General features: G+C 33.1%; 1 protein-coding gene across 1 annotated transcript; it reads left to right on the forward strand.

Moving 5' to 3' along the window:
* The first annotated feature begins 5,195 nt into the window (after window positions 1-5,195).
* Window positions 5,196-20,130, forward strand: LOC134279927 (transmembrane GTPase fzo-like). Its single transcript, XM_062762337.1, has 9 exons — window positions 5,196-5,309; window positions 5,746-5,790; window positions 6,854-7,095; window positions 8,075-8,376; window positions 9,544-9,684; window positions 10,823-11,089; window positions 12,321-12,433; window positions 15,280-15,418; window positions 18,951-20,130. Exons 1-9 carry the CDS (start codon window positions 5,248-5,250, stop codon window positions 19,692-19,694), a joined length of 2,055 nt encoding a protein of 684 aa, XP_062618321.1. The 5' UTR covers window positions 5,196-5,247; the 3' UTR covers window positions 19,695-20,130.
* Window positions 20,131-27,586: the final 7,456 nt, after the last annotated feature.

Raw genomic sequence — 27,586 nt, forward strand, 5'->3', positions numbered from 1 at the left:
CGTCTCTCCCGAGGCAGAAGATTTGAGTTTTGAAGGTCGCCATGCTTATTTATGGAAAGGATATTCTTATACACCCATTCTATTGCAGAAGAATTGATCATTTCTAACAAATTAAGTGGTCTTGTTATAAAAATTAACTTGCATGGAAAGAAATATAAAAATCAGAAAAATCTTTCAGCTTCTGCGACACAGCGCTACGGAAGGGGTCACGTGACCGGCTATATCACGTGATTCGCGCATGAGCAGAACGGTGGCAGGTGTGCATTAAAATCGCAGAGGACTAATTAAGGTAAGTCACTCGTCAGCTTTTTAAAAAAGTTCACGCAGAACCTCTAACTTCAAAAATATTTTATTAAAATTCAATTTTTATAAAAAAAATTATATTCAACAATGTATATTTTTTAACAATCAAAGAAAAAACTGCTTAAAATTCTTCAAAGAGCAAGATTTATTAGGGACTATTTTTCGTGGTGGAAGGATATTTAGCAGAAATTTCTGCAAATCTGCACATTTATTAAATTTAACGTCTTTGAAACTTTAGCCTTAGATACTTTTACTCGGAGAAGTTTTCCGTTATGATATTGATAGGAATATTTGATATAGTTCTTAATCTAAATTTTTAGAAGAAGTTTTATCTTCCTTCAACAAACTTTGCCAAAAACAGGAGATATATCAAAAATCAAGATAAATTTTACACCATTTTTTGCCTGAAAATCACATATTTTGTCCAATATTTCAAAATTAACATCACTGACCCCAACTTTTTCTTTCATTATTTTAAACTTCTCGATACTTATGACTGATCAGCACTTAAATCATACAAAGCTTGATATAAGAAATATTATATTGCCTTTTCTATTTTTCTAATACCCAAAATATGTTATATTTTAGCGCAAAAAGGTCACAATTATTTACGCGCATTAATTTGCAAGATTTGATCAATGATAAATATTATTCAAACTATTTTACGTAAAGTAAGAATAAATTTATTGCCATGGTTACAGCTGAAAAACTATAATAAGAGATAATTGTATAAAAGTAATAAACTAAGGGGTTAAAAATTTAAGTGCAAATAGGTCAACTTTAAATATGATTCATACATCAGTACGATGCACACTGACCCCCTATTTTCTCTGCAATTTTCTATGAAACACTTTATCATTGTTCTCCAAAATATCTCAAAAATCCTTGATATAAAAAATTTGAGGAGTGACTTACCTTAAAATATAATTAACACTGAAACCAAATATTGTGCCTTTTATGGAAGTTATTCAATTAGTTTCAACTTTTTGATCACCCCTCGTATTTGGTGAACTTCATGCATTGATTAATTAAAAAAAATGCTGTAATACACACCATGTTCCTGATAATTGTTATTGTTATACATAGGTTTTATCATCATACTAGTAGTTATCATACAAATCAAAAGGTAAAAGGTAATTTGTAATATCCTAAATGATTATGAATCTGAAAATTTTCATAAAGTGAACATATAAATATAATTATACCCAAAAATACAGCCAGAATGCAGGCTTTGGCATTTTTAAAAATTTACCGGGGGGGGGGGGGATCCCACAGCAGGAGGAGGAAACTCCCTACCGCACCTACCCCCTCGTTGGTTGGTAACTGGGCCAGCATTTTTTGGCTGCTGGACAACTAGCTAATACATGACACAGGGCTGTAGTAGAAATAAAAAAAAATTGGCAACTTTGGTTAGTTAGCGTCGATTCCTGCAATGCACCCCCCCCCCCCCCACCTTTAACTGCGCCTCCCTCCGTTACAAAATTCCCTGATCCACCACTGAAGCCCTATGATAGATTATAACAATAAAACAAATTGACGGATTCATAAATTTTTAACCAGTTGGGGGAGGGTGGAGGGAGAAATAAATAGGAGGAAAGAGTAGTCCCGTTTAAATACAGTATACCTAATTCCCATATTTCCTTGCAGGCAATTAATTCAGTAGATTATTTGACCAAGGGGGATATTATATACGTCAGATAAAAACGGGGGGGGGGGGGGTTAGGTATGATTTTGGGTTATATGTTTTGGTGAATGTGACTTATATCAGATATATTAATGAAAAATCATAAAGGCCGTTTATCCCACGATTAAATAGTTTATCCCCAGGCCAAGAGAAAGCATGTTCAGTGGGGGGGGGGGGGATTCGCACAACTCAATGTAACTCCTTTGACAAGGAATCAAAAAAGTGCCATTAGCAGGAATGTTTTTCAAGGTCTAACATAAGCCATTAAAACGATTTACAAGACACACATACAAATGTAAAAATCCAGAAAGCTAGAAATTTTCCACTTAGCAAAAGTTATGTGTTATTATAATTTTCAGTTATACTTCTAGTATTAATACGCACATATACCAATAAATGTTACTCAAGACCTATCGTATATGATCCCTCCCCTCCAACTTTTTCCGTGTCCAGAAAAAAAAACAAGAAGCCCATGAGCAACATCGCTCAACTGAGCATTGTGGCTTGGAAAAAGTAGAAATTGGTTTATTATTGAAAAGATGAAATCCAAAAGTCAGTCCCATGAACTTTTACATAAGTTTGGTCGGCCATTGTTGCCCTGCCCTACCCAGGGGTCATGATTTGAAAAAACTTGAATCTACACTACCTGAGGATGCTTCCATATAAATATGATCAATTATGGCTTTGCTATTGTAGAGAAGAAGAATTTTAAAGAATTTTTCTATATATTTCAACATAAAACTTTAATCGGCCATTGTGACCCCGTTTATCCCACGCTTAAATAGTTTCTCAGGCCAAGAAACTTGAATTTAACTGTCTGTGGATGCTCAATATAAAATATGATCAATTATAGATTTGCTTTGTTAGAAGAAGACTTTTTTTAAAAATTTCATATAAATTTCTATGTAAAATTTTGGTCGGCCATTGTGGCCCCGCCTTACCTCTCGGGGTCCTGATTTTAACAAACTTTAATCTATACTACCTGAGGATGCTTCCATATAAATATAATCATTCATGGCTTTGTTTTTCTTGAAAGAATTTTTAAAGAATTTTCCTATATACCCGGATAAGTGGAAATTTTAGCGAGATTAATTTAGCAATTTGCCCTTAAAGATTGGTATCTTATTACTAGCGATTTTAGCGATTTTAAATACTCACAAAAGAAGCTATAAAAAATAAAACGCAATTAAATTTTAGCCATATTCAATTTTAGCGATCTAAGCACGCTCGCTAATTAATAATGCCAAAAATAAATTAATCCTCGCTAAAAATTCTGCTTATACGGTCTTTCTATGTAAACTTTGATTGGCCCACTGTGGCCCCGCCATACCCACAGGGGTCCTGATTTGAACAAACTTGACTCAATACTACCATAGGATGTTTCCCCATAAGTTTAACTTTCCTGGCACAGTGATTCTTTAGACGAATATTTTTAAAACATGCCACCAAATTCTCACTAATTCCCGATTATCTCCCCCTTGAATGAGGGCGTGGACCAGCGTTTGAACAAAGCTGAATTCCCTTTACCCAAGGATGCTTTGTTGCAAGTATGGTTGAAATTGGCCCTGCGGTTCTTTAGAAGTCGAAATTGTGAAACGTTTACAGTCAGACGGACAGCTAGACGGAGGCCGGACAAAATGTGATCAGAAAAACTAACAATTATATACCTGCAAGGAAATGCAGAAATTCTTTCATTTTCGTTTTTAAGAGGAAAGACTCCTTCTTCCGATTTACTCCTTCCTCGGGCTAATAGTTTAAAATTTCCAAAATCCCCCATTTTTTTTTATAATTGCGATTACCAGATACACACACTGACTCTCGATTCCCGACCACATCTTCCACCCATTTAATTCAATATAAGTTATGTTTTTTATGCACTGATCTAGAGGGACCACCCCTTAACGTATATGACGGTAATATCGTCTATGAGCAGTTGCAGTTGGCAGGTGGCTGTCGTATATGGAATTCCACAAATAACAAAAATTTTATAGGGCTTTTTCAACGAAACGTAAAGGAAATTTTACATATCGACAAGTACAAGAACAGCCGAAATCTTAAAACTCGCGATCGTATAGCAGGAATTACGGATATAGCGACGTAATTTCATAGGTCCTCGTTGTTTTGTTATGACTGAGTTTACAGTATTGATAATGATTATAAATTGTACATATTAATAAAATACTCAAATTTGCACTGCCTGAAAGTATTTTCATATTAATATGACCAATCAAATAATTGCTTATGTTAATCAAAGTACTCAGAAGTACAGAGAGCCGGGCTCATTTACAGAGTCAAATGGAATTCTTACATGAATCACGTTTATATTCTGATGAAAAAATTATTTTAAAACTATCAATATAAATGATAAGACACTGACAGTGAGTTTTTCAATCCTAATACCACGGTCCGATTTTGTCAGAATCAGAATTAATCTGGTACCGCAGCTGAATGTAAACAAACAGGCCAGTCTGGTTCCCTCTCCTGCTTTATCTCGTATGTGTAGAGAACTACGGTAACACTGATTATCAAAAATCCTTACGCTAATGAACTATGTTCTTTGACTTATGAAGTTTTCAAGTCATTACTACTAATGTTTATTTTATATAGATAAAACTTCGTTTTATTTTTGTTGCTTTATTTAGCGTTTGTATTATCTCAAAAGCGGTTGAGTGTAAGAGCTATATTTTTGCACGTAACTTTAAAATGGCGACTATGGGGTCAACATCCTGCCTTGAACAGGAGCACATAAGCCGGCAATTGCTCTTTGAGCAATAAGCCCGGCTAAAAAGGAGTTTTAAAAGAATTTCTGATAAATATTTTTATATGAAACTTTGATTCTCCTTTGTGGCCTCAATTTACAGTTCGGACGGAAGGAAGAAAAGCTAATTTTTAAAACAAAATGGAAGGCAAATATAATGTGATAAGAAAAGCTCACTTGCGTTTTTAGCCCCTATGGGGACTCAAACAAGGGAAAAATGGCGTGTGCAGTGGAAATGCAATATTGTCCCGGTGTAAATGTTAAAAATGTTTCTCGATATGACTAGAATTTATTTTGAATTACCTATGTTACTGTCGTGTCAATTGGAAATAAAAAAAATTGTATGAAGTTATTCTCAGTAAATTTTTTTTTCTGATAAAGTAGAGTGGTGTTAAGGTCCTTAACATTTCAAAATAGTGATGTACACTAAACTTTGTTATTGTGATTTTTAGCCGAAAGAGCTTGAAAGGGGACTACAGTTTCTTGACACAAAACTTCATTAATGGCTACCTGGTGTGGATCAACTGACAAGAAAAAAATCAGAGAGAAGAGGTCTTCTTCTAGGTAATGTTCTTGTTATCAATAATGATAATCATTTTCTTTTTTGCATTTATGTTGCACGCACAAACATTCATGAAGTATTCCTCTGGTATTAGTTACATGTTCAATTTTTTTGCCCATTGCCGCTGAACATTTAACATAAAGTGTAGTTAATGAATGTGAAGTGAAGTTGCAACGATTTTCAGTCTAACAAGATGTGTTTGTGAAACACTGTGCGCCTGGAAGCAACAAAACTCGAAAAAGCTATATTTAACATATACGTAACAGTCAAGGTTACCAGGTCATTGACCTAGGCGCCATTTGAAAGAACATAATTAGTAGAGTATGCTTACGAAATATAAAGTCTCTATCTTTCATGGTATAAAAGTTATAGTGAAGGTTAAAAAAGCTATAAGAGTTCACTGATCATAATAATTTTTATTTTATTTTATATTTTCAGCCAAAGTAGTGACACGGATATGGAAGAAATAACAAATGCATCAAGGTTAATAACCTTTAATATTGGTCACTTACGTTTTTAAAACAAATGTAAATGATTCAGATAATCTATAAGAATTAGATTATCAATATCACATATACCTTCATTCACAGCAAATGGATGAATAACTATACCCACACTTTAAATACAGAATTATTTTACAATAAGGATGTCTAAAAAATCTGTTAACGTTGTAATGCACTTGCTTCGCGAACAGGGGGTACAAGATTCGATTTTCTGAGCCCATTCCTAGCACCACCAAAACCCTCGACTTAAGCATTGGCAGTGACTATTCCTTTGGCAAGCACAACACACTTGCAGATGATATCAATATTTGTTATGATCTAAAATCGAAAGTCTCTTGTCATGGACGGCGTTTTCAAAATAGACAATCTTCATTGCTCAATGGCTCTGACAGCTAAATAAAAATCTAAAACGCAGTCCTTTCATAGTATATGTATATGATGGGTCACCCGCGTGGCACAGTAGTTAGAACGTCTGCTCTAGAATGGTGAAGTAAGGGGTTGATCTTTTTGTCGAGGGTTCAAATCCCACTGTGGGATGTGGAAACCGGTCATTCGGATGAGACCGAGGTTGTAAACTGAGGTCCTGTGTCGCAGTAGGTGCTTACACAAATATTCCCCCCTCGATCTCAATGGCCCTGAGTGCCGAGTATAGAACAACATTTTCTGCTCTCTATCCACAAATTGTGGCGTCTCCGTATGGGTGATAACTTCTCGAGAGGGACGTTAAACAACAGAAAATCAGATGGACAAAGCAAAAAATGTCAGACCCTTGGTGGTTGAAGACATGACACCAACATCTGCCCCTCTTCTGAATATTCAACCTGGGTCCAAGGATATTCTTATTAATATTCTTTTTATCAAATTATCTAAGTTCCTTACATATTTACAATATATTCCAGATGAAAATCTTGAAAAAAAAACAGTAATCCATATTTAACATTATTTTAATATCAATTTTTAAATAATTTAAAAGCATTCAATAAAATCGACGAGCTGTCCTCAAATAGAAAACATTTAAAATTAATTTATAAATATTTTTACAGTACTCTTGATCTTGAATTTGGAATTAGAGATGAAAAAAGGGAATTGAGAAAAACAATTGTCGAAGTGTATGAAAAGATTCTAGAATTCCTATCTCGAGAAGAATATGATGCTGAACTCCGCAAAGAGCTTGCAAACAACTACAGCCTTAAGGATAAGAAGTTAGATAAAGAAAACTATGAAATAATTTTGGAAGAAAGAAAGAAAGATATTGAAAGAATGGAAAGGGGAATACCAATATCAGGTACCTACATATATACAGAGAGACAGAGAGAGAGAGAGAGCAGAATAAACCAACATATTATATCCTTAATATCAGATCTATGAAATAGATACAAGGTCATGGATGGAAATATATACATACATAGCAATAAAAATGACCAACGACATTTACAAAAAAAATTTCAAATTTTCGTGACGACCTGTTCCGCAAAACAAAAGAAAGGCTAAAAAGTTATGAAAACAAAGGAAATCAAAGTACTCAGAAGTACAGAGAGCCGGGCTCATTTACACAGTAGAAAGGATTTCTTACATGAATCACGTTTATATTCTGATGAAAAAAATTATTTTAAAACTATCAATATAAATGATAAGACACTGACAGTGAGTTTTTCAATCCTAATTCCACGGTCCGATTTTGTCAGAATCAGAATTAATCTGGTACCGCAGCTGAATGTAAACAAACAGGCCAGTCTGGTTCCCTCTCCTGCTTTACCTAGTATTTGTAGAGAACTACGGTAACACTGATTATCAAAATTCCTTACGCTAATGAACTATGTTCTTTGACTTATGAAGTTTTCAAGGTCATTACTACTAATGTTTATTTTATGTAGATAAAACTTCGTTTTATTTTTGTTGCTTTATTTAGCGTTTGTATTATCTCAAAAGCGGTTGAGAGTAAGAACTATATTTTTGCACGTAACTTTAAAATGGCGACTATGGGGTCAACATCCTGCCTTGAACAGGATCATGTAAGCCGGCAATTGCTCTTTGAGCAATAAGCCCGGCTAAAAACGAATATTATATTCTAAAGTTATATTGTTTAATACTGTCCATTTAATAAATTCTACAGGCGATGTTTAAAGACCTATTTTGTGGTTTTTCATATTTTCTTAAAGACAAATATCCGTAATATGACTGAAACCTATGTTTCCTCCCAGTTTAACAGAAAGGGGACATATAGCACAATTTTTGGTATCGTTATGTTATCATTTTCTTTTTAGGAGAAACAAGCTCTGGTAAAACAAGTCTGATAAATAAACTTGTTGGCCAAGAACTGTTTTGTCCAAAAGCGAGACCAGCAACAGCAAAAATTTGCAGAATTAGCCCTTCGGAGGAGGTTTGCCTTAAATTGTCCGATGCTAATGACAAGGTCATTGATGCACATTTTTTTGGTGGTTTTGGGGATTTGAAGAAAATTAGGACCTTACTCGAAAAGAATTCAGATTTGAAGAAAAGCATAAAGGCAGACCCAAATATCCACTACATTGACGTTTTCTGTCCATTTGGCAACTTGAAAACAAAGGTATACACCTAAATCCACTACTGACTAAATGCGTACTCAATGGTTTTCGCATAGTGATCATATTATTACGTCACCCCTCAGTGAACTTCCTAGGTGATCTATTGTATACTGTCTACATCTGGTTTCATCCGCTGTCATTTGTTTAGCACTTTTTGCAACAGTTTCATTTTATTTTGTAAAACAACTGCATCAATTTCAACATCTATGGATCTAGGGGTGCAAAACTTGTGAAAATCTATACCCTGTGGCTCTTAACCCTGGGCGAAAACGAACAAGTGTGTGAAATATTTTTATTTAATCTTCTTTACCTCTAGACCGTATGCAGTCAACTAAAGTTGGCATTTGATATTATATATAAACATTACTCCATCAACAAAAGTTATGAAATTCATGACAAGGCAGAGAAAAGGCGGTTCTGAATGTTAAGGCTGTACTCTATTGAAATAGTAGTGAAAGTGCATAATTCTGAAAGAGGTGCGCTCCTCAGCTTTTTAGCAGATTTTTTTCTCGACCACCATTTAGAAAATGTTAAGAAAGTTTAAGCTTTTACAATGAACTTACATTCTATCCGATTTGGCATCCCTAGTATTTAGTATTGTTAAGTTTTGACTCCTATTTTTACATAAAGGAACGTAATTTGAAAAAAAATATGAATATTTCATTCTTATAATATTTCAAAAAAAAGATGTCAGTGATGCCGAACAAAATACTGCATTTGTGTTCATGATGTATCATGTTTCATCACAAAAAATATCAATTTTTATAACGTTTTGATGTGAAATTTTGAAAACGGTATCAGAAAAATAATCTAAGAAATAACCTGTGATTTTTTTTTATCTTTTGAATCACCACACAACAACATGTATTTTTATGTGCAAAAATGTATGCTTTGTCTAATCGAAAGTCTTCTGAATTCAAATTAATTTACTTTAAATTTGCATGTCCTCGTGTGTGATTCTACAAATTTAAATACGAGTAAGAATATCGTCTGTGGAATATGTGTATGACTATGCGCGTATTTTAAATGATTCTGATTTCAAGTATAGTTTTCTAAATATAGAGATAAATGTAGTTCCCAAACCCTTTTATTACCCCTCGTACGTGTACAATTTTAGTTCAGTATAATCCTATCTTTTGTTTGAACAATCCTTTATTATTATTTAAAAGGGAAATATGATGCTTGTGGATACACCAGGTATTGGAACATCCGAAGAGTTGACAAATATGCTTTTGAGATATCTTCCTAGTGCAATTGCGTTTGTTTTTATCATCAACGTGTCAAACGCAGGCGGAGTTCAGGAAGATAGGGTAAACCTAAAAATCATAATATGAGTAATCTAAAGAGAATAGAAATGTTTACTGTAATTAATCATTTATGATTAAACTTTAGCAATTGTTGTTCTTTGATGTTGTATCACAAAATTTGACCTAATGACCTACCTCTTTGACCAACATTTACAAAAAAAAAAATTGAACTTTACCTAAAGCCGGTGCTTTTAAATAGTTAGAGTAAGGGTTTTTATACTTCACAGGTATATTTACTGTGACAAACCTTTCATTGGGTTTGAAAATATTTTACGTTTTGACCTTGACTTGAATATTTGTCAACCTTTTAAAAACCTTTGCCACAATTTTTAAACTGTAAGTACTAGGATTTTCTTATTTTACACGTATACTGACTGGTATTCTTTTTGATGAATCCTTTTATTTGATATATATAGGATCTCACATGATTTGTAGTTGGATATGATTTTTATCCAACAAGTTGTGTGGATTTTATCCCTGAGCCTTGGCGAGGGGATAAAAACACACAACGAATTGGATTAAAATCATATCTAACCACAAATCATGTGAGATTCTTTTTATCCCAGGTATTTTATACTACAAACAATGTTTAGCACTGCTTTTATAAAAGACTCAACTTCATTTACTTCATCACTCTATCGCAGAAACCATTGTGACGTCACAACTGTGTGATACGAAAACGATATCACATGAGCTATATCAACGGGATAAAGGGTTAAACATGGGATAAATGATATTTTACCTTGACCTTAGAGTTTGGTAAACTTTAAAAATAATCAAAATAAACAACCTTGACCATATCGTTTAAGCCGTTACTTATAGAGCTTTCAAATTTCAAGAGTGTATTTCCTTGTGACAAGACCTTCCTTTTGGTACCAACAATTATGACATTTTGACCCTTTTAAAAATTTACCTTGACAATAATTTTTGAAAATTTGGTACTTAGGCTTTCATATTTCACACGTGTATCCCTTGCAAATTCAGCTTCCGTCTGGTACCAACGATTGTGACCTTTTGACTTTGACCTTGGAGTTTTCTTTTTGCATTTGAGCAATTACAACGGTCGTCATACGCTGTAATACGGGCGCAACAGTTTTACCACAAACACGTCTTTTTGTATTACATTTTGATATTTATTCAGATTGTCAAAATTTTGGAAACAATTCTGACGAACCTCTACAAAATGCCTTGTTTTGATCCAAAAGATGTCCTTTTTGTGACAAATAAATGGAATATGCTAAAAGATCAAATGAAAGAAGGCTGTGATGATGATGAAGATGATGATAATGAAGATGATGATGACAATGTTGATGAAATGCAGGAAACTTGGGATGACGTAAAAGAGACAATCAAAAAAATCTGGCCTGTATTTGAAGAGGACACGATCTTCAAACTTTATTTAAAAACTGTATGTTTATATTTATAAATTTTAAAATATCATTTATAATGACGTTTAATTACTCAAATCATTTATTCAAATTTCATGATGAAATAAAAGGCTGAGTCATCATAAATACCAAACAAGCCATTCTTTTTTTTAGCATCAAATAGTTCATGCACATATCGCACATTTTACTTAAATGTTTTGTACAGGTGGACAGCATCTCAACTAATCGAATCACTGCAAGAAGTTTTCTTTTTTGTCAGGTTTATTATCATTATATTAGTCTAGTAAGAGTTCATCAAGTGATTTTACGACTTTTAATTGAAAATAATTTTACAAGTTTTGCTCTGGTTAGTTTTCATTAAAAATGTTCTAAGTTTTATATAACTGAACGCAATCGTTTTGTTTATTGTTTTAATATGTTCTACGGTGCTATCAAAAACCTTTACACAGGTTTTACTTGCACTGCCTATCCTCTGTTCATTAAAAAAAGGAAAAGAATAAAAAGAAATCACTTCTCAGGCGTCGGGATCGAGATTCCGAACTTTTCGGAAGTTTCCAACAAAATCGGAAATACCCGAGCCGTTAATGACGAAAGTATGGCGTCAAATAAAAAGTCCTGTTGACTTAGAACGCAAACGTCAAACGATAGTATTGTGGCATGGATACTGCATTAAATCGTTGTTTGTAATCTTTTTTTTTTAAGTAAGTTGTTGCTATGTTTTAGCCGACATGTTGCTATGCACCGCAAAGGATTACTGGGAGTTTGGAATTTTTTCACGCGGTGAGATAAAAATTTCTTAGAACAATGTGCAGATTTCAACCCGAATTTCCTCCGTTCGTACACGTTGGTCTATTCAGCTCGCTACGCGAGCGGCGCTTCGCGCCGCCTCGCTGCGCTCGCTATAATATATTTATTCCTATTTTACGTCCTTTATAGTTTGTACTCTTTCAAAATCAAATTGGGTGTCAACACTGATAAGAATGGTTTAAGAATTCCATGATAATTTGTCTCATGTGGATATTTCACAAAACCCCTTTATTTCATTTTTTTTCCCTCCGGAACATCGAAAAATTGCCGTGAAGAACATTAAATACTGACGTCATTCACGGTTGCACTCATATTTGCCATAACATAATACTTAAAGTAATATTCTTGTTCTATCGGTTATTTTAGAAATGATTGTTGTGATTTATACAATAACATTTATAAATGTTCTTATATAGTATTGAATAAACATGTACTTCAACTTAGATAAATCCAGACGACGGCTCAGATGAAGAAAGAGCAGATTTCGAAAGATTTACTAAACGCCTGCTGGATTTATCAAGGAAGAACACGGACAGCAAAATTGCAATACACCTAAGGTTCGTATATTTATTGTCAAATTAGGTTTATCCTAGTACGGAAGCCCTTTTAAGTCTTATCAAATATAATTTTGAATTCGATTTAAACGAATGGTCGATTTTTTTTAACGAATTCAATTCGTTATATAAATTTCTTTAAATGAAAAAAAAATAAAATGATACTTATAACATCATTTGATTGGTCCAAGCTATAAAATCAATCAGTAAATGCAAGAGGCACCCAAATGGGATTACAAATAAATTGCATAATTATTACATCAGTTATAAGGAATTAAAAAATGCATATAAAACACTTTATTGTACCAGTAACTGTTTTTTATTCAATTTAAACCCATTAATAAAACCGATATCAAAAGCATAAAATGAGGAACTATATTTTGTGGAGGAAAGTTGTTTAGAAAAAAAATGACTTTATCGCTCTTTCAAAGAATTTTTTTCATCCAGTCTTCACACAGGATTTATTTGTGCACTGAACTTATTTATATTGGTCCAAATTTATTGCGACGATTTCTATCACCATAAAACTTAAGCAAATATATTTTGAAATACTAGAAAAAAAATATCATCAATATAGGACTAAAAAAGACACTTTATAAGTAATATCCAAAATAGTAACATCACACCCTTTCCTTTTAATATTCCTTTCTTAATATTAAAGATAATTGTAATCATTCTGCTTAAATTCAGTAACATGAAATTACTTTAAAATGATTTTTATGTTGGAAAATGACGTTATGAGGTCAAAAGGTAAAATAATTGACGATGCGAAGTAATTTTAAAGAGTTTGGTTGTCACAATTATTTAATATGTTTATAGCTACTCAAGATGAAATGAGACTGTTTTTAAAATTGTTCCAATATTTTTTTTGAATAAAAAAATTGGAGGAAAAACAGAAAAACTGATTTACGTGTTTGACATTATTACAGTGAACATGGTCTTTTAAATGATAGATGGTAGATCCAAAAGGAGCGTTGTAACCCCCATTTTGTGTTTTGATTTTTAATGAAGCTATGCGTGTGGATTCTAAAAATATACTAGATAGAAAAATCTCCGTACTGTGAATTTCAGGACCTAACCTTCTTGATTACATGTATAAGTGAGTGATGTGTGCAGCGTTAACATATCAAGTATGGTTTTGATATTTTGTTATGAAAAGCCATACGCGTTTTGCAATCAGCTTTTATGTTTCTATTCAGTCCCAGGAAAATCAAAATAAAACAATGTCTGGTGAGTCATCTAACCTGTGGTTGTGGGGGGCCCAAGGTGTGTGGGGGAGGGGTTAATTTGTTACCCTATTAATTTTTCTCCTTAAAAGACAATTTTGTTAAAAGAAATCTTTAAAAGTATATATTTAAATGATTTTATTGTTATATGTTACAAGCAACAGCTTTTCAAAAAGCATAGTGCCTGACGAATGCCATCAATATCTATAGAACCTACAAAATATTTGTACAGGCAAAAAAGTAATAAACATCATCAGCCCGGAAATGTGAGGGGGCACTTTCTAAGTCTATATTCTATTTTTGTAGGAGGTAACCCCTGGGGGGGTATGATCAGATGTATATTTGTTCGTTTCCTTTTTATTACTTTAAATGAAGCAACTTCTAACCCACTTCACAATGTATCACCGATATGTTTTTTTTTCCAAAGCTCGATCAAGATTCCCACAAAAAAGAACAGACTTGACATAATATTATATGTCTCTATTATAATCCAGGCAGTTTTCATTTCCATTCAATAGAATAGTCCAAGAAAAAGGCACAAAAACTTACACGTGACCTTTTGGCGCGAAATGATTGTGTCACCCCTTACTTAGAAGACAAATGGACTATTCCAGTAGTATAGAAACGCAGAAAAAAGGTCAAACGGACTTGTCCGTATAGGAACTTACATGAAATAAATAGCTGCATGCAATAAACTAATAAGTACTATAAGGAAATAAGTACATCAATATATTGTATCAGTAATATGTTTATTTTTCTGCTAAACTGTTGTTGTTGAAAATCCCATGATAATCAGCATGCACAAAATTCTGCTGGCTAACTGTGACCTCTTAGATTCGCGCCTAGGAAATATTGATTCTTAGTAGTGCCTGACGCCGTGACGTCAGGCAATAATTTGTTAAAGAGACATGGACACAGTTTCAACTGAATATTTTAAAACCAACATCAATGGTTACAATTCCAAAATATGGCAAATCTAATGATTTGCAAAAATTGAATATCATTTGCCGAAATACAAAAATATGCAGAACTTAGAATTCCCCACAATGTAAGCAAAATTATAACATGGGCCCTATTTACATAACAAAGGTTTGGAGCTGTCTTATATCTCGACAACTGAAATTCAAATTTTTGATGATAATTTGAAATACCTTATTTAGATATTTGAAAACATGAAAAAAATGAAAATAACTTTGAAAACTTTAAGGTGAAGATGTGTTTATGTCCCTTTACGTACAATTGCAAATTGTTGGAAATTGTCCTGTGTTCACAATTTTTTTTTTTTTACCTCATCACTCAGTTTCATTTCTTCAGTGTATCATATGATAAGAAAACGTTTTACTTCAATATATTATGCAGACAAGATGCAGTTTATTCATTTGAAACTTGATAAAAGCTGAAAATAAAATAAACCACAATAATTAATGATCTGAAATTTTCATTAGATAGTAATTCAAAACAGTTGCTATCTCTATCAAAACAATAGATTTGTACTTTTGAAGTTTAAACGTTTTCTGCATTTTAAAAGTAACATTCAATGGCACATTTATCTTCCTACATATTATGCGATATAATGAAAGATATATCCATGATAAATATACTACGTATTTGTCTGCTTTAAAGGTTGCTGAAAGATGACATGAACAGAATTAAAAGAGGAATAAATGCAAGAATAAACACGGCAGCCAAAGGTGACAGAAAAAGAATTGAAGTAGAAAAGTCATTAAAAGAAATGAAAACATTAAAAGAAAGCAGTCTTGAGGTACATATGTGTAACAAATATAAAATTTAAAGGCTGCACTTAAATTGCCACTTTAACCCATCATACCTTAATCTCTCTCCATCTCTCTAAATATAATGTATAATATAGTTAGATTGAAACAAGATGTGTTTGTGAAACACTAAGCGCCCGGCGGCAACAAAATTAAAAAAAATATTTTTAGCTTATAGGTCACAGTCAAGGTCACAAGATCATTGGTCTTGTTGTCATTTGAAAGAACTTGATTAGTGAAGTATGCATACCAAACATGAAGTTTCTATCTCTCATGGTTCAAAAGTTATGGTGAAGGTTAAAAAAAGCTATATTTACCGTATATTACGTTGATGTCATGTGAAAGGGCTTAATTAGTGGAGTATGCATGCCAAATATAAAGTCTCTATCTTTCTTCGTTGAAAAGTTATGGCAAAGGTTAAAGTTTGCCGACAATAAAGCTATATTTAGCATATATGTCACAGTCAAGGTCACATTTTCATTGACCATGGTGTCATTTAAAAAATCATAATCAGTGGTGTATGCATACCAAATATGAGGTCTCTATCTTTTATGGTTAAAAAGAAATGGCGAAGGTTAAAGTTTGCAAAAAAACCCTATTTTTATTATATAGGTCACAGTCAAGGTCACAAGTTCATTGACTTTAGTGTCATTTAAAAGAGCTTAATTAGTGGAGTCTCTTTCATTCATGGTTCAAAAGTTATGGCGAAGGTTAAAGTTTGCAGACAAACAGACAGACAGACAGACAGGACAAAAACAGTATACACCTCATCTTTCGATCCGGTGTAACGACGCGATGCTATGTTTTTGAAATTGTAAAATTTTTCAACGTTAAGGTTATCAGAAACATATCATGCCATTTTCAGAACGAAACTTTTGAACGATAATAAAAAAACACCCAAAAATAAAATCATAAAGAACTTTATTCGGTAATAACCAATATTTGCCCCCAGAATCAATCTTTGATGGAGATATATTTAATTCAGATTTTTAACAGGGGAGTATATGCTGACTTCAAAGCACTGAATATTTTCATAATTAATGACGCCATATGTACGTAATGACATCACAAACATGACGTAAATTTCAGTTTTTTATGAATTTTACAGAAAAATGTACATATTTCGTCGATATTTTGAGTAAAAGTCATCGAGCGCATGTGTGTTCAGGATCAATATTTTGATATAATGTGTAGAATGATAATATCAATGAAATATGTCAATATTATTCCTGAACAAACTTGCGCTCTATAAATTTTAAAGCTAAAATTGTTGAAATTTTGTCCATTTTGTCCTCTTTCTGAAAAAGATATATAATCGGACTAGTTTGTGACGTCATAAAAACAAAAATTGTGAATACACTGCTTTGAAACTTTAATATTTTCTGTTAATTTATATTTCTCAATTTATTGAATTCAGCACATTTCAGGAAGTTTTCAAAATTTGACTTTTGTGGGGGCAAATATATGCAATATACCGCATATAGTTCTTTATGCTCCTCGATGAAGAAGGGTATGGAGATCACGAACAGTATTCAATATCAAAGTCCATAAAACAATACAAAATAGGAGCAGAGCAAACTTGGACTTCCGAAACATCGGAGGTGGGATCAGGTGTCATGGACGAGTGAGCATCCCCTGCTGACCGGTCACACCCGACGTGTACTGCTTGTCATGATCGGGAAATGACGGAAACATCCGTCGTCAATTCAGAGTATAAATAATGGTGTAACAATTAGTATGAAAAACGTGCTTAATTTAAATTATCATTTAACTCAATGATAAATTGTATTTGCTGACAAGGACATTGTATTGACCATAGAACTTATGAAGTGATGACTTTAAACGAAACTGCTTATATTCTTGTTTCATTAACTTGCTTGTCAATAGTTCATACGTAGAGCATGCTCTTGTGTATCGAATCAACTGAGATATATAAACTCTGTATGCAGGTGATGAAGGTTTATTGCTGCATAGGTAATGGAAGTTGACGATAGAAAAGTTAAAGTCATCACGTTCATCGTATACTTGTTTGTTCGATTACCATTAACTTCTTTTTCAAGTAAAATATCCAAGTATGAAACAGATGTGTCAGACTGTATGGTCTCTTTTATCTTAAGCTCACCAAGATATATCGTTTCGACGTAGGAATAGAAATTACCGTCGTAGATATGTCTAAATGTCAAGTTGAAGGCCACGGCAGGTAAATTCTTTTTTTCACGCATAAGATTTTTCATAAATTCTGCTTCATATGAATACAAAAATAGGTCTGCTAATAACGGACCGCAATTGGTACCCATGGGAATACCAATAGATTGTTGGAAGCCTTGGTCTCCAAAAACCACATAGATATTGTCAATCAGAAACTCAAGCAACTTTTGAAGTCAACTTCAGTGTACTTTTGTGTGCGATGAGAATGTTTTAACAAAATAATTTTGCAAATGACCAATGACCAGATAAGTACATTTTCTAGTTCCATATTTTTTGAAAAAAGCAGCTATCAATGCTATCAAAAAGCGTGGACTTGAATTTATCGTGGGGAATGATTGTGTATAAACTTGAAAAGTCGTAAGTTTTTAAGCTGCTGATTTTGGAAAAATTTTGTGATTTCAAACGGTCCAAAAGTTTTTTGGAATTCTTGAGTATCCACATCTGATTCACACCTCTTCTTGAATATATTGTTTCGCAGTGATGCTTCTATTAAAATATGCAATCAAATATATGTTTGAAAGGATTAAAGTGCATACCCCCACCCTTTCTTATATTTGAAAGAATAAAAATATAAGGAAACACATATATTAGGTTTTATAGTATAAAAAAGTAGGGGTCAAATTTCTATGGGGGTCATTTTTCATTGTGTGTGGAGTCGTAGAATTGCTGGTCTGGAATGTTTTTCTGCAGTCGAAAATGACCTTACTTGTCTTAGAATATTGATCCGGGTCATTTTCTACGTAGAAAAATGACCCCCTGATCAGTATTTTACGGGGGTCACTTTTCGTCGTTACACCGGGCGCATAAAAACAAAATTTGAAAGTAATGGAAACGAGCCAAAAGTTTCTCGACTTTTTTTACATTACAGGGACTAAGAGATCAAATTAAGGTGTTTGTTTTCTACTGACAAAACAATTCAGGGAATTTACTGATTATAGTGACTTTATTTGATTAATATCTTTTCTATCGATTAATGAAAAACAAACCCTACTGATATATTTTAATAAAATGTAAATCCTTATTCAAGGCATCGTTATGTATAACCAAACATTACAGTACATATCATAGAGTTTTTCTTTCAGAAAACTAAGTTATACACTGTATAAGCTATTTTGAAGTCAGAACTTTTTTTCATTCAAAAGATTTTTCTCGTTTTAAGAAACATCAAGTTGATATGCTTTTTAGAGTTTATAAATAGTATCACAATTCTATATGCTTATATGCTGCTACATATATATACTTGATCATGTAAGCAAGTTTCACCAATCAGAGAGCTTAGAATAATATATATGAAATATATTCGTATTTTCTTAGGTTAAACAAAAGCTTTTAGATGAAATAACACTTGCTGCATCAAACCTCTCGAAAACATTTCACACAAAATTAAAGTCCTTCAACAGTAGTGACGAAATTCGAGAAAAGTACAGAACCAAAGAAAAAGAATCCATTGACTGGAATTCAATTATGCGAAAAGAAACGATTGAGTGGATGAAAGGGAAAGAAGTTTTAAATGCACTAGACGGAATTGAAAACAAAGTGTCAAAAAATTTTAGAGTTATTCGACAGAAAATTGAAGAAATAACAACATTGTTGACTGGAGAAGAAGATTCTGAAGAAAGAAATGATATCCCTTCGGGTCTACAGAAATTGCTGGAACCATGTCCATGGCTTCCAACAATGAACACGTTTGCTGCTTTAGCCCTTTTCCCCGACGAAATGCAGCACTCGTCTCACGGAGCAGTTGCCTCCCAACAAGCACGTGCCTCTTTTGAAGATTGTCTAAAATTGTACACTAAGGAGGCGATTGAAAAATATTTGAAATTCATTTTTGACATTCATTTTGAAACCAGAATTATTGGTATATTTGATAAAGCATTCCCACGAGAGATTGGAAGTATCATAGCAACCATAGAGCATGTTTTAAAAGACAGAACGTTAAGAACAAATGAACGAGAGTTGAAAAAATGGCGGTGTATGAAAGGAGATCTTTTTGACATTTACGAGGAGGTAGATGAACTGTTGTCTTTATCAACTGTAAAAAAAGATATTAATTCTTAGGTGTGTGGTGTATCTTTTGATACTGAACACACAAAATAGTTTGGATGTTGGTTAGGACTTAACATAATGCCTGGACAACAAAGTGAACAAATTTATATATTTTTATATTACTGGAATTTATTGATTGGATGAATGATTGAAAATAATTATTCAGTATTCAAAGATCAAAATTTTATGCCTTATGATTAAAGAAACGAGAATAATTAGTATCCTTAGTAGCGAAACCATTATTGAAAGACTGTGAGTGCATGCAAAGACTACATCATACGCATAAAAATCTTCGTAAGAAACTCTAGCATCTTTTTATTAACAGTACATGTAGGTGTGGGTAGAAGCAATATGTTATTAAGTCAAATGTTTATTTCAAAATGACCAATCACATTTGAAATATTTAAAATTTAAACCTTAGCAATGTTCTTAAATCAATGGCGTTTTTTTTAATCATTTTATGATATCTTGTTGATATCTCTATGAATTAACAAACATATAAAAATAAAATAAACAATTTAGGACAATAGAATGACATTCGGCATTATTTTGGGGTTTTTTTCTCTGTGTTTCTGTGGAATTTTTCAAACAGAATGTTATTTATCTAGATAACTCTAGTGTGTTTTATTTTTACAAAGAACGTGTATACATGTATTTTGATGTTAAAAATGTATATATACAAATTTAGAAAATAAATTATAACTATCAGACTAGAAATCCGTAGTGAACCCATTATGCTAGGTATTGATTATATCGTGAGAAACTTCCTGAAAACTTCATTATAAACTATAATTAACTACAATTTGTATTTCCATTTTTGGAACTTTGTGAACTAGGATTTCATATGTACATATTTTTTTATATTATTAACCATATATTTATACTGTATAGACATTTTTAGAGATGCATGAGGTTAATCAGGTCTGGACGATTTCTAAATATGGAAGTCAAGAACGATAACCGAAAGTTGCTATAAATGTACATCAAGTACACGTAATTATTTTTCTGTCCAATCAAACAACAGCATTTTTACACACCCCAAAACATTTTAAAAGAACAAAAAGATAACACGTGCTTTTGTTTTTTTCCTCAAAAAGATTTTTTTAACAAAAAATCTATAGAAATAAGATGAAAACTTTTGAAGGATAAGGTATTCCCCATATTTTTACCGTGAACAACCTTGACATTTTTATCTCGGTAAAGAAAAAAAATAATGCACGATAGAATGTAATCGTTTACAGAGGTATAAATCGCACCAGCAAGTTTTTTATCAAGTTCAATTATAACATTTACCAGAATATATTATATGATGGTAAATATAATTTTGCTTAGTCGTCCGATTTTCATCGATAATGCTTAAATTCCATGTGTATAGATCAACTCACACAAGTGTTTATCGTATGGAGTATACACATATACAGTTGTAGTTTTGTATTATCACGGGTTTCATGAGCGCCGAATACTTAGCTATGCTGACTTTACATGGGCATAAGGAAAGGCGTTTAACGTGGAGAAAAGAGAATCCTGTAATTATACATGAATGCGTTTTATCCCAATATCTTACCTCGCATATCAGAAACTGCATGGACTACTAGTATTCTGTAATAAACACTCAAAAATAATAAAGACTGTTATCTTTTCGATAAGATTTTAATGTCAGGCTCTAAAAACTGAAAATTTACCGTATTTATATCATTTTTTAACGTAAGTAATCTTTTGGGATTGTTAACTCCTAGAGACAGATTTTTTTTATCCCACATAAAACGTATTCTAAGCTTTCAAGCCGTGTTTGTTCACGGTAGAATTGTCATAAATATTATTTTATTCGCAAATGCGCATAAAGTTTACACAAAGTTTGTTCTAAAAAAATCTTTTGAGCAAAAAACTTAAAAGCCACGTGTTTTGTTTATTTTCTCATGGGTTTGTCTAAATGCTGCTATCTGATTGGTCAGAATGATTAGTGCCTTGTTTATTCTGTGTATTAATAGCAATTCGCGGTTATCGTTCTTGACTTCCTTATTTAGAAATCGTCCAGACCTGTTAATGAACGTTTCATAAACCAGCAAGGTCCTCTGTGGACATGATGATAAAGAGATCATCCATCTGATGAGGCTTTCCGTTGTTTAAGTAAATGCAGAAAGATAAAATAACAATTGTCATTTCTTTCATTTATACAATGTATCTAATTTGTAACTATTATCATATTCCAAATAAAGTATTTCATAACGTTGCATTTATAACTTGTTTTTTTATTGAAATAAATAAAATTAGCCATGAAAGTTACATATGTCCTATGACTTTTAGAATTAAGATAATACATGTACTTATGAGATTAAATTTAAATTCCGTGAAATATATGAAAGTAACGAACAGTGCATGTAAAAAAAAAAAACTTATCATAGTCCCTTCAAGGAATACAAATTAGGGGCAGAGTGAATCGAACCTCTTATAACATCAGGCGTGGGATCATGATTGGGTGCCACGGAAGATTAAGTGCCTCCTGTCGACTGGTTACTCCCGCCGTTAGTTCCATATAATTACTGTTTAGAAGGATAAAATACGAAAACAGTTCATCGTAAAAAATAATGGGCCTACAATTTTTATGAGATTTAGCAGTTAACATTTGACATTGATGGATTTTATTTGCTGACAATGTCATTTTACCGACCTTTACATGAAACAAGACAGTTGATATCCTTTTTTTTTGGGTTAGAAGTTTATCTCGTTTTAGTCATTGTTAGTACATGTAAGTAGAGCAAAACAGAGCATGCTCCTGAAAATCAAATCAACTTTAAGACATAAACTAATTTATAGGGTATAATGGAATATTGCTAAATTAATAAGAAAGCTTGATGATGGAGAAATTGAAGTCATCACGTATATCATTAAATATTATATTTAGGTTACCATTAGCATATTTTTCCAAACAAAATATCCAAAAAACGAAATACATTAAAAAATATGATACACTGTGATGTGTTTTTCCTTGAGTTCACTGCATATTTTCATGAGATTTATATGAAAGAATTTTTATAACTAAGGACTATTTTACACTAGCTATTTTTGGCACTTCAATCGGAAAAAAAATCATGTCTTTTTTCAAACCATAAAAAAGAAAGACACAAGGCCATACATGTACATATATTGTAATGTTTTAAGTTACTTGTAGTTGTAAAATCAATGTACTTACCTTTTATTTGCAATATTTTCTTAATCTGAACAATGTAAGTAAAATGTGATTTTCAGAAAATTTGAATTATAGCATATTATAATACACCTTCTATTTTCATTTTGATCAAAACTATTCATGAACGTTTCAATGGCAAGTTATTAACAATGACATTCTTTCTGTAAAATTAATGTAATTGTTTTTGCTCTTTTTTTTTAAAAATCTTAATAAATTACTTAAGCGCAGAAATTAGAGGATGGATGAACCCTTTCATAGGTATTCCAATATAATGTTTTAAGTCTCTGTTCTTATCTTGAAGTTATTTATTTTACGACACCATGCGCGGATCACAGCTTAAGGGGGGGGGGGGTGCGGACCCCCTCCCCCCCCCCCCCCCCGTTAATATGCAGAGTTATCAAATTCAGATCCTAAACAAAGTAAAATGTAACTTTTCGCACCCTTATAGAAAATGCAGACTCCATTTGAAAACGCACGCGCGTTCGTGTTAAATGAGTACAAACAGTCATAATGTAAGTATGAATATAAGAATTCAAGAACCCCTCCTCCCGAAATAGGTATGTCACGTTTTTTTTTTTTTTTTTAATATTTTTGCTTGTCAACAAATTTCTGACCACTTTAATTTTCAGATACTTCTTTAATATACGACATTTCTCAAAATCTTTGAGAGGATACATGTGCTCTCTATTATTTGAAAGAAAAAATTCCACTGGAAATTTGTGCCTTTTATAACGTTTTAAGGACTTCGATCCTGAGATTTTGAGCATATTTTGGTCAGGTCCTTTATTTATAAAGTTCTTCATCATTTTTAAGTTCTAACATTAAATCTGAATTCTACAGTGCAAATTGAACTATGTTCAATGAAAAAACCGCGATTAAATTCCCTTTAAGTAGAATTAAGCTAGGGACTATATTTTGTGGCAGAAAGTTTTTTTTAGACGAAAATGATCAGTTTTTCCATTTTGAACTATAACAGTATTGTTAATTTTGGATTCCTATTTTCCCATCCTGGTTGCACACAAAGCTGTTTTTTTTGCAGTGAAATGTGTTATACTGGTTCTGAAATATCTATTAAATTATTTCTTATGAATTCTATCAACAAAGTGTGACAAATATAGTAAATATATTCTGAAAATCCGGGGGAAAATTGAGCCAATTTTAACGTAAAATTGACACTTTTTTAGTAATATCTGAAAATTTACATCATATACCCCAACTTTTGATGTTCTTTTCTAAATATTCAAGATAAATTTGACCTATTTGCTTAAAATCAGAAAAAGTTTAAGACTTTAAAATAATTTTCTTGCTTATTAAATTTTCAATGCCAGAAAAATCACATTTTATTAGTGCAGAAAGGTCAAATAATTGATTATGCGATGCAATTTGAAACTTTTTCTTAGTCACAATTTTTAAGTGTCTTTTTTTAAAACAAATTGAGAGTTCTTTTTGTTTCATGCTTTAATTGGATAAAAATATTGTAGGGAAAACGTAAAAAATGTAATTTTAATTGACACAAATTTCAGTGCAGAAAGGTCATATTAAATGTATTGTAGCGCCAAAAGAAGCGTATTGGCCCCATTTTTAGATTTGAATTTTAATTAAGCTATGTATGCAGAAACTAAAAATATACTTGGCAAAAAAAGTTTAAGACTTTAAATATCAGGACCGAACGTCGTTAAGGCGGCTTCCCAGAATAGCTCTAAATCGACCCGTGCCAGTAAATAGAGCGACTGAGAACCAAGGCTCACCAGGATTAAGAAATTAACTTCATTAGATTCCCTACAAAATAATAATGGTAGATTATCCTTAGTTTTTATCAAAACAATACAGAGTATCGATTGCTGGGGGTATTAGTACAGCCATTGGGGAACTGTGAGCCACGTTACTACGCTTATTGACAGATTGAAGAATGTGCTTAAATTTCCAGAGGTCCTTAATGTGACAATTAAAATTCTGAATCTGATACGTTTCCTATCCACCGTATAATTACTTCCGCTTTCTATGGGTGCAAAGAGAGCACGTTTATAAGTATTTCCTATGTCACAGGTCTTGTTAAAAGTTGTCTAAAGATAAAAGTAGCAAATTGTGACGTATGAGAACTATAAAGTTGAATAGCTGGAAACCACCCTTCTCTCCCAAGAAATATAAAACAGTGTTTCGTCAATAAAAAAATGAAATAATGTAGATTGTACACTTTTAATTCATTCTAACTGACGATCACTTGACATTTCATAGAGGCACACACAAAAGTAGTGTAAATGTAGCAAATCCCATGGCCACATCCAATATATTAATGATGTTCCCTCTTGTATTTTGATGAAATGTTTTTGCTCAATCCTACCCTGAAGGCCATGATTAACAAGAGGCCCATGGGCCTTATAGGTCACCTGAGCATTATGCAACAACTTTCCAGTGATTGAATTTGATCCATGTTTTAAGCCAGATGCTATAGCATTTACAATTTTGATCATCATAACTATACACTTAGCAGTTGCTTAGTTTGGTTACTTAATACCCATAGGCAGGGTAGGGGAACAAAAAATACATTTCAACAAATCAGTAATATTCAGCAATAATCAGTAGTGCCGCTACCACACATGAACCCTTGACTCTTAGGCCTAGATCGACACATTGCACAATTTTTGAAAAGGCATCCTTGCTTTTCAAAAGTATTTGATTAATACCAAGGAGCAGATTTCAAACAATTCATTATTTTTCAGTACAGACCCCCCCTCTATGGTACTACTGACCCTGGGGCCTTGAAATTCACAAATCTGGAAGATAAGGACCCTTGCTCATAACTATATAGGTAGTTCATATGCTTTATACCCAGGAGCAGAGAAGAAAAAGATTTAATGTTTTTTCACTATATAATCAATAGAGCCCCGCCCTAACACCAGAACCCCTGACCCTGGGGCCATAAAAATTTACAATTTTGGTAGAGGCATTCTTGTTCATCATAAATATGTACTTAGTTAGTTTATTTAATACTTTGGAGCAGAGAAGAAGATTTTCAAAGAATTCATGTATTTTCACTATATCATCAATAGAGCCCCGCCCTGACACCAGAACCCCTGACCCTGGGGCTATAAAATATACAATTTTGAAGGAGGCATTCCTGTTCATCATAACTATGTACTTAGTTTGTTTATTTAATACCTAGGAACAGAGAAGAAGATTTTCAAAGAAATAATGCATTTTCACTATATAATCTATATAGCCCCTCCCTAACACCAGAACCCCTAACCCTGGGGCCATAAAATTCACAATTTTGGTAGAGGCACTCTTGCTCATCATAACTATGTACTTAGTTAGTTTATATAATACCCAGGAGCAGAGAAGAAGATTTTCAAAGAAATAATGCATTTTCACCATATAATCAATAGAGCCCCGCCCTAACACCAGAACCCCTGACCTCGGGGCCATAAAATTCACAATTTTGGTAGACGCACTCTTGCTCATCATAACTATGCACTTAGTTAATTTATTTAATACCTAGGAGCAGAGAAGAAGATTTTCAAAGATTTCATGTATTTTTACTATATAATCAACAGAGCCCCGCCCTAACACCAGAACCCCTGACCCTGGGGCCATAAAATTCACAATTTTGGTAGAGGCACTCTTGCTCATCATAACTATGTACTTAGTTAGTTTATTTAATACCCAGGAGCAGAGAAGAAGATTTTCAAAGAAATAATGCATTTTCACTATATACTTATTTAGCCCCACCCTAGCACAAGAACCCCTGACCCCAGGGCCATGAATTTCATAATTTTGGTAGAGGACTCAGTGCCGATTACAATCATGCAAACAGTTTGACTGCTTAATGTCCAGGAGTAAAGAAGAAGATTTTTGAAGATTGCATTAATTTAAGTGGTTTTGGCCCCACCCCTCAGGCCCCAGGGGGGCTGGGATCATGAAATTCAAAATTTTTGTTCCCCTTCAACCATAGATGCTTTGTACCAAATTTGGTTGAAATTGGTTCAGTGGTTGCAGGGAAGAAGCTGAAAATGTTCAAAAGTTTACGACCGATTGACGACGAACGACGAACGACGTACGACGACGGACGAAAACAGATAGCAATAGGTCACCTGAGTGACTCAGGTGACCTAAAAATAACCTTGAATCTGTACTTTCTCAAGATGCTTGTATATATATTTAAAATGAAGATTTAGCATGGACCTGATGCTCGTAAGAGGAAGGGCAACCCTTCCTTCGGGTTCATGATTTGAAAAGACTTGAATGTACATCATGTAATATATGTCAGGAGTGTTCACTTTAACTTATTTTTTGGTCAAGTGGTTCTTGAGATCTATTATATGGAAGGAGATTTCACAGCCTCTCATTTGAAAACCTCCCCCCATTCTCGAGCCCCTCTCTACCTTAAATTATATGTAATTCGGATAGGGCCACGTTATTCACTATTGTACCATGAATCATCGACTAAACGACCGATGGAGCGATAATGCGATAGAGCTGACGATGACGCGATGGTGCAATACGATGATCTGAAGGCGCGACAATGCAGTGTGTGACGATTGTGTAATAGCACAATGGAGCAAGAGTGTCAACGTTGTGTCATCGCATGATTGTCATCGCATTGTCACATCATCATTACATTACATTATTGCTTCATCTCTATGCTACTATCACATCATCGCACAATCCTTCCCAACCTCGATAATGCGATAGTGAACTACATGGCCCTATCCTACTG

This window comes from Saccostrea cucullata, unplaced genomic scaffold, assembly GCF_032062105.1.
Source record: "Saccostrea cucullata isolate Sc308-1 unplaced genomic scaffold, CSIRO_AGI_Scuc_v1 ctg5971, whole genome shotgun sequence".
NCBI classification, from domain to species: domain Eukaryota; kingdom Metazoa; phylum Mollusca; class Bivalvia; order Ostreida; family Ostreidae; genus Saccostrea; species Saccostrea cuccullata.